The sequence below is a fragment of the Mus caroli genome, chromosome 7 (assembly GCF_900094665.2).
Source record: "Mus caroli chromosome 7, CAROLI_EIJ_v1.1, whole genome shotgun sequence".
Taxonomy (NCBI): Eukaryota; Metazoa; Chordata; class Mammalia; order Rodentia; family Muridae; genus Mus; species Mus caroli.
The window spans coordinates 142749089-142758177 of NC_034576.1; the positions used below are offsets into that span (position 1 = coordinate 142749089).

At 41.0% G+C, this 9089-nt stretch overlaps 1 protein-coding gene across 1 annotated transcript; it reads left to right on the forward strand.

The window, feature by feature from the left end:
* Positions 1-4898: 4898 nt before the first annotated feature.
* Positions 4899-5855, forward strand: LOC110298653 (olfactory receptor 13A1-like). Its single transcript, XM_021168018.1, has one exon. It carries the CDS (start codon positions 4899-4901, stop codon positions 5853-5855), a length of 957 nt encoding a protein of 318 aa, XP_021023677.1.
* The last annotated feature ends 3234 nt before the right edge of the window (positions 5856-9089 follow it).

Here is a 9089-nt window from a genome sequence, read left to right on the forward strand (position 1 = left end):
TATATACACGTGAGAGAAAGCAGGGAATGTTTCTCTTTCTAGGTCAGGGCCACTTCAGCATGATTGCTTCCAGCTCCATTCATTTTCCTAAATCTTCATAATTGTATTTGTCTTAAGAGCTGAGAGATGTTCCATTTTGTAAATACCACATGTTCACTCCCTGTTCATCACAGGATGAACATTTATGACATTTCCATTTCCAGGCTACTATGAATAGAGCAGTGATGAGCATGTAAGAACAAGTGTTGCTTCATTAAGGTATGTAGTCCTTTGGGTTTATGCTTAAAAGTGATATACCTGAAGTATGTACTATATCAGTTTCCATCTTTAATGATCCGCCATACTGATTTCCATAGTAGCTGTACCAGTTTACACTCCCACTAGTACTGAATAAGTATTCTCCTTTCCCTACATATTTGCTAGAATTGACCTTCTTTTTTTCCCCTTGTTCATTCTGACTGGAGTAACATTTATTCTCAAAAAAGGTTTTAAATTGCATTTCTCTGATGACTTAGCATGTTGAACATTTTTAATACTTTTATTTTGTTATAGTCCACCCATTGCCCACCTCCCAGTCCGCTCTCCAACAGTTCATCATCTCATTCTTCCTTCCCCCTGTCTCCAAGAGGATGTCCCCACCCTGCTAGGTCACTCCACTCCTTGAGGACTCAAATCTCTCAAGGGTTAGGTGCTCTTCTCCCACTGATGACAGACCAGGCAGTCTTCTTCTGTCTATGTGTCTATAGGTCAACCTCAAGGGACCCAACTTCAGTCCAGTGGTTGGGTATAAGTATCTGTGTCTGTCTCTGTCAGCTGCTTGTTGGAACTCTCAGAGGACAGCCATGCTAGTATTTGTGTTACATCTTTCAAAAATTCTCTGTTTTATTCCGGTCCCCGGGTCAGTTGGGTTGTTTATTTTCTTGTTTAAAGCTTTTAATTGTTTCTATATTCTATATATTAAATGTTTCTATATTCTATATATTAATACTCTGTCAAATGTCTAAATGGTAAAGATTTTGCCATTCTGTAGGATAGCCCTTAGCTCAAATGATGGTACTCTTTGCTGTACAGAAGAATGGCCATTACAAGTGAGCCTTTTTGATAATTATTAATCTGAATTACTACACAACCATGGTACTGTTCAGAAAGACATGTCCAGTGAGAACGAGTTTTCTCCTTTTTCATTTTCATATTATTGGGTCTTATGTTGAGGTCTTGATCCATTTGAAGTCTAGTTTTATAAGGATTAATGATAAGTATTTAGTGTAATTCTTTTGCTGGTTTTATTTAATTAATCAATTTATTTATTTACTTTATATCCCAATTGAAGCCTCCCTCCCAGTATCCCCTCAGAGAGTTTCTCCCCTCTTCCTCCTCCCCTTCTCCTCTGTGAGGGTGGAGGCCCACCTTGAGTTTCCCGTTACCCTAGCACATAAAGTCTCTCCAGGACTAGGTGCATGCTCTCCCACTGAGACCAGACAAGGCAGCCCAGTTAGGGGGGCATATTCCACAGACAGGCAACAGCTTTAGGGACAGCCCCACTTCAATTGTTGGGAGAACTCACATGAAGACCAAGCTGCACATCTGCTACATATGTGCAAGGGGCCAAGGTCCAGCCTGTGTATGCTCTTTGATTGGTGCCTCAGTCTCTGAGAGCCCTCAAGTGTCAGGTTAGTTGACTCTGTTGAGTTTCCTGTACAGTTCCCATCACCTTCAGGGTCTTCAATCTTTCCTCCAACTCTTCCATAAGGGTCCCCCAACCTCTGTCCAGTGTTTGGATATGAGTATCTACATCTGTTTTAGTCATCTTCTGGGTAGAGCCTCTTGGAGGACAGTTATGCTAGGCTCCTGTCTCTAAAAATAACAGAGTGCTCACAAACATAAACCAGAAACACATCAAAAACATGATCCAGCATGATCAAGTAGGCTTCATCCCAGAGATTCAGGGATGGTTTAATATATGAAAATCATCAACATAATTCTACATGTAAACAAATTGAAAGAAAAATCACCCATGATCATCTCATTAGATGTTGAAAAGGCTTTTTGACAAAAATCTAACACCCGTTCATGTTACAAGACTTAGAGAGATCAGAGATACAAGGCACATACCTATACATAATAAAAGCAGTATACAGCAAGCCAGTAGCCAACATTAAATTAAATGGAGAGAAACTTAAAACAATTCCACTAAAATCAGGGACAAGGCAAGTCTGCCCACTCTCTCCCCATCTATTCAACACAATACTTGAAGTACTACCTAGAGCAAAAACAAAAAAAAAAAAAAACAAAAAAAAAAAAAACAACAACAACTAAAAGAGATCACGAAGGATACAAATTGGAAAGAAAGAAGTCAAAGAGAACTCCTACAGCTGATAAAGTCCTTCAGTAAAGTGGCTGGATCCAAAATTAACTCAAAAAAAAATTAATAGCCTTCCATTATATAAAAGATAAACAAACCAAGAAATAAATGAGGGGAAATAGTTTACTTTCTTTGTTTGTTTGTTTGTTTGTTTCTTTCTTTCTTTCTTTCTTTCTTTCTTTCTTTCTTCCTTCCTTCCTTCTTTTCTTTCTTCCTTTCTTCCTTTCATCCTTTCTTTCTTTCTATTAAAAACTCCCCCCAGTCCAACCTCACAGAGACACTCCTGCCAGTTTTTACAATAGCCAGAGTAATATACAATAGCCTCATGTAGTTCTAACAAAGCAAGTGATTGTATAATTTTTCTATGTGTAATCAACCAGTTTCACCATGATCATTAGTCAAAAAGGTTTTGTTTTTCTTTTCTCTTGTGTGTACTTTTTTACTCCTTTGTACTAAATTATGTATCCATAAGTACATGGAGATGAGTCTGGCTCCTCAATCACCTGATTGATTACATTTCTCTGTCATTGCTTTTTAGAGGTGTCATTTATAAATCTGTTACTTCTCATCTTATTATATGTGCTATTGGTAACAAAAATCAATCAAAAGTAAAAATTTTTAATGGATTTCAATTATTTTTAATATTTTTCTTTACCTCATCCTGAGGTGATCTTAATCAGTACTCTCCTGGGAAGGTGCTGAGTGTCTCTCATAGACTATCAGTACTATCAGGAGTATAGTCCAAAATCCAGGTTTGCTTGAATTAGCTGGACAGATTCAAAATATGCCAGGACAATATAAGAAATGTACATCTGAATTCTTTTTTCTGTAGATCTAATTGAAATATCAAACTGTATATTGGTGCTCTCTAGTGCAATAGAACATATGGTCAGAGCCAACACTGTCCTTATGGTTGAAGACAGCAAATACTTCATTTGAGTACCTCCAGTTTGAATGGAGGTAGAAATAATGTTTAAATTCAACATGTATGATCAGGATAAGGAGAAAATAGGTTGTGAGGCATATTACAGAATCAATACAGGAGATAAAAATGTGACCAAAGAAAATGCAGTGTTAGCAGATGAGTGTAGGACAAAGTGTGGAAGTGCTGAGCACCACTGGATTCAGTAAGTGGAGCACACTGCACTGGCAGATATGCCATGGATATGCTCAGTCATGAAGAAAAATATCCTTTTATCTTGGGCACTGAAAGAGCTGCAAAGACTAATTCCAGAAAATTTACTCTGCAAATAATTGACACAAAAATGTTTACATTTTGGTTAGAGTACGTTTACATAGGGACTCAGGAAACCCTTTGAAAAAGGGAATGGATGATGTCAATTGAGACTTCTCTATGAAGCAATAGAATGTTGTTTGCTGAAGGACTGGAGAGAGACAGAGAATTTGTACTAGGGCCCAAAAGCTAATGATCTAAATGTGCACCCTCTATACTTCTTGAGTGATAAAGGAGAAAACTAGAAATGTTGAAAAGGAAAAGAAGCTGATAATTATGAAAAACTTAAAGAAATTGGAAATATGTTACAATCCTGGGAAAACCATACTTGCAAGATTAGAGGGTAAGTTGGATGAGAGGGGTGAGAGGATGTGGAAGAATATATTTGTCATATACAACAGGAAGCTACTGAGGATATTTCATGGGCATAGGGTAAAGGTAATAGATGGCTCAGAGGATCGTGCTGAGCTCTATAAAATCAACATCTCAAAGCACTGGGGAGGTGGTGACAAGTTTCTGTGCATGCCAGTGAAAGCACACAGGAACATCTGTAGACTGTGGCACTGATTTCACTTCTGGGTGTGTTGAGTTTGATATCACTTTAGTTTGTTGAGACAGAAAAAAAACAGAAATACAATCTCTCTTTATGCTGGGGTTTTTGAGAAATGCTCTCTTGGGTAAGTGAGTTGAGTTGAGTCAGAATAGTTCATCCACAGGAGAAGTCACATATCACAGTAAGTTGAAACAGGAGATACATGTATCCATAGCCAAAGACACAATAATTATCAATTTTCAGTGGGTAGAAGAGAAATACTTTTCCAAATATTAGAGAAAAAAAGTGACTTAGCATCAATAGGCCAGGGATGAAGGACAGTGCTAGCGTCATCTCAGTGTGTCTTCCTTTAAAGTTGCCATTACATGGAGAATACCAGCTGTGGGAGGAGGGGCTACTGTTTCCAGCACTGTCAGGAAAGCATAGTGCTTTCAGGTGATGTAGAAGAAAAGCACAGGCTGGAACTGAGCTAGGAATGCTAAACTCATTTCACATGTACAAAAGGTTGGGAGAGGAGCAGATATCTTTGTTGATCCAAACCTACAGGGAGAGATTCCTAGTTGAAAATTCAACTGTGAATTAAATACCAACAGGTATGGTAAGAAAATATGAGATGAGAGGCTTCGCAGATGCAAATACACTTATTATTTCCCTTTCTGAGAGCAGAAAATTGTGAGAAGGTCGCGTTTCAAAATCAGACTTTGGCATAATAAAGTGTAATATTTTCTAGGAAGCCAATTCACACTTCTATGAACTGGATAATCCACACAACTATGGTCAGTCCCAACCAGACAGTAGTGACAGAGTTTGTGCTACAAGGATTCTCAGAGCACCCTAGTCTAAGACTGTTCCTGACAGGCTGCTTCCTGTCCCTCTACACAGTGGCTTTAATGGGCAACATGGTGATCATTGCTTTGATCACCTCCAGCACTGGGCTCCACAGTCCCATGTACTTTTTCCTGTGCAACTTAGCAACCATGGATATTATCTGCACCTCCTCTGTGCTGCCCAAGGCACTTGTTGGTCTACTGTCTGAAGAAAATATCATCTCCTTCCAAGGATGCATGGCCCAGCTCTTCTTTCTTGTTTGGTCTGGATCCTCTGAGCTACTGCTGCTCACAGTGATGGCCTATGACCGCTATGTGGCCATCTGCAGTCCCCTCCACTACAGCTCTAGAATGAGCCCACAGCTGTGTGGGGCCCTGGCCATGGGTGTATGGTCAATCTGTGCACTAAATGCATCCATCAACACTGGTCTGATGACACAGCTGTCATTCTGTGGCCCCAAAGTCATCACCCACTTCTTCTGTGAGATTCCCCCACTCCTCCTGCTCTCCTGTAGTCCTACATATGTGAATAGCATTATGACTCTTGTGGCAGATGCCTTTTATGGAGGCATCAATTTTGTACTTACATTGCTATCCTATGGCTGCATCATTGCCAGCATCCTACGCATGCGTTCTGCTGAGGGCAAGAAGAAAGCCTTTTCTACCTGCTCATCCCACCTCATCTTGGTCTCTGTGTACTACTCATCTGTGTTCTGTGCCTATATCAGTCCTGGTTCCAGCTACAGCCCAGAAAGAAGCAAATTTACCTCAGTTTTGTACTCAGTCCTCAGCCCAACCCTCAACCCCCTCATCTATACACTGAGGAACAAGGATGTCAAGCTTGCCCTGAAAAGACTCTTGCCCTCTTTCTCAAATTAAGTAGAGATATGTAGGCTATTCTCCAGGCCCGTACAGTTCCTAAAATGCTCTCCTAAGGGAAGCCTCATGGAGCCGGGGTGTCCCTATTATTGCTTTAGTAAACCTCTGTCTGATGAGAAGACTGGACAATTCTACTCACAGTAAGTTAGCTGGTGTAAATAAAAATACCAGCTTCATCTCCTGACAAGAACAAATGATTTCAAATGTAAAGTTTATTTAAATAGGGATTCCATGTTCCTAGTCTGAAAGATATTCAGTGGATGACATTGGTGACAGTCAAAAAATTTCATTCAATGCCACCCTATGAATACTACATAGCCTTGGTTAATTAATCTAAATTTCATAAGTAAACTTGAGCGACCAATGTGGCCTCAATATCTTGGAAAGAATAAAGAATAGAGTGACTCAGGCTTTTAATTTCAAAGCACCCTGCAGTGATATGGACATCAAAGCCAGTGAAACTGGTTTTAAGGGGGATGCAATCAGTGGAACAGAGATGAAGTTTATTATTCAACACTTAACTCATACATGTGGTTCCAGCTAATTTATGACAATGAAAATAATCAAAAGCACAGGAAAGATTAATTATTTCCAACAAAGAATTTTGGGGAAGCTAAATGAATGTCTACACAGAAAAGTCAAACTCCTCCTTCGTATTTAAATAAAAGTCAACAAAAGATGGATCATAGACAAATTTTCCCTATTACATATTTTAATCATATTATTTCCCCTCCCACAAATCTCCCCTCATCCTACTACCCATCCAACCACTCTCTCAATCTCTTTCTGTCCCTCTCCATCCCTATCTCTTTGTGACTCTCTCTCTCTCTCTCTCTCTCTCTCTCTCTCTCTCTCTCTCTCTCTCTCTGCAAAATGTAAAATATACACAAACCAATGAGACAGAATAATACCAAACTGTGCACACAAAAGATAGAGTCCATTTTGTGACCAATCACTCATGGCTGAAACACTGTGATAACAGGAAGAAAGAGGAGAAGGGAGAGGAGGGAGAAGTGCATCTGTGCCCACAGCTGAGATATTGGTGGGAAGACAACACAGTGGAGAAAGGGCAGGATCTGCAACAGCTGATGCTGAGATGCCATACCTATTTCAAACTATACCCATTCTTCATCAGCCTACTGCCTTATTCTTCCTAAATGCTATGCCATACCAGTAGTTGTGATGTAAATCATGTATAGTACAGTAAATCATCCTTGTGACCCAAATACCATTTCCAAATATTGATTTTGTCCCATGGTTCCATGTAGCAGAATTTTCCCACAATTAATTTAAATATTAATACAGTAAGAAGCCTGTGATTGGACAGGGAAAAGAGAGTTGGAACGAAGAGTTGGAGGACAGGAGAGGGACAGGAAGAAGGGAAGGAAGAAGAAAGGAAATGGAGGAAGAGAAAGATGATCCAGATTCTGCGTGGCTTAAAACAGCCACAGGTACCTAAAATATCTTATAAGGGATGGAAAATTATAGGACAATTTGGCATATATAAGTTGGGCAACCTGTATCATTATCAATGGGCTCTGAAATTATTCTGTGGGCATCTTGTGAATTGGGAATTTATTGATATTTAAACCTGACTGGTTAATTATAAGATTTTAGAATTTTGATTTACTGGATTAAGAGGATTTGTGACAATTAGCTGCAGGGGGTAGATGGCTGAAAAGGAATGAGAAGTTCTGTGGCAGGTGAACCAGAGCTGGGAAGATAGCCAACTGGGGTTAGGCAAGAGGCAAAGAGACAGTTGGCAGAGAGTACCTGAGTATAGATAGCCTGGGATGGTGATGATTTTTAGAATTTCCTGCAACAGTTCCAGAAGCTTCAATCCATGGCTACTTGATTGTTTGGGCTTATATTGCAGAAGGGACTCGTGGGGGTGGGCTTACTTACTAGAGAAGCTTCCTCACAACATGGTAGCCCAGAACACATAGAAGTGGAGGACATAGAAAAGAGGCTTTCTTTCAAAGATATGGGCACAGGAGAAAGATTCCTGAACAGAACACCAATGGCTTGTGCTGTAAGATTGAGAATCAACATAAAGAACGCAATTATATGGCCAGTTATTCCAATATAAGGTCTGTAATTTTCCTGAGATATAAATCTAGCATGGCATTGCCTTAAGAGGTCTTGTCCAGCAGCAGGGAGCGCCATCTTGGTTCCGGGTCTCCTCCGAACTTAGAAACTTAGTCTGCACAGGTGAGAGTGTGCACCACAGAGGCAGACAGCTTCTGGGACAGGCGGGAGCCACAGAGACGCTGAGGCAGCACCCTGTTGGAACGCAGACATCTGGCACCCTCCCAGCCTGAGGACAATGGTCCGCCCTGCACGGGAGCCCTCTGATCAGAAGCAAAGAGCACCATCTTGGTTCCAGGACTCCGCCAAACTTAGGAACTTAGTCTGCACAGGTGAGAGTGTGCACCACAGAGGCAGACAGCTTCTGCGACAGGCGGGAGCCACAGAGACGCTGAGGCAGCACCCTTTTGGGGACGCAGACATCCAGCAGCCTCCCAGCCGGAGGACAGCAGTCCGCCCAGCACGGGAACCCTCTGCCTCAGGAGCAGGGAGCGCCATCTTGGTTCCGGGACTCCGCCGAACTTAGAAGCTTAGTCTGCACAGGTGAGAGTGTGCACCAAAGAAGCTGACATCTGTGACCTGCAAAAGCAACACAGCATCTGGGAAAGGTCCTGTTTTGGGCCTTCTTCTTCGGCCAGGAGGGGGTCCAAACATCAGAGATCTCTGCACCTTCCCTGTAAGAGAAGAGCTTGCCAGCAGAGAGTGCTCTAACCACTGAAACTCAGAGGAGAGAGCGTGTCTCCCAGGTCTGCTGATAGATGTTAACCAGAATCACCAGAAGAACAATCTCTAAACAGAGACAACTATAACAACTAACTCCAGAGATTACCAGATGGCGAAAGGTAAACATAAGAATCTTACTAACAGAAACCAAGACCACTCACCTTCATCAGAACCCAGCACTCCCACTTCGCCCAGTCCAGGGTACCCCAACACACCCAAAAAGCTAGACCTGTATTTAAAAGCATATCTCATGATGATGGTAGAGGACATCAAGAAGGACTTTAATAACTCCCTTAAAGAACTACAGGAGAACATTGCTAAAGAGTTACAAGTCCTTAAAGAAAAACAGGATAACACAATCAAACAGGTAGAAGTCCTTAAAGAAAAACAGGAAAAGACATCCAAACAGGTAGAAGTCCTTAA

Excerpts from the sequence above, each read along its gene's own strand:
- LOC110298653 (XM_021168018.1), top strand. The coding sequence starts at position 4,899 with ATGAACTGGATAATCCACACAACTATGGTCAGTCCCAACCAGACAGTA.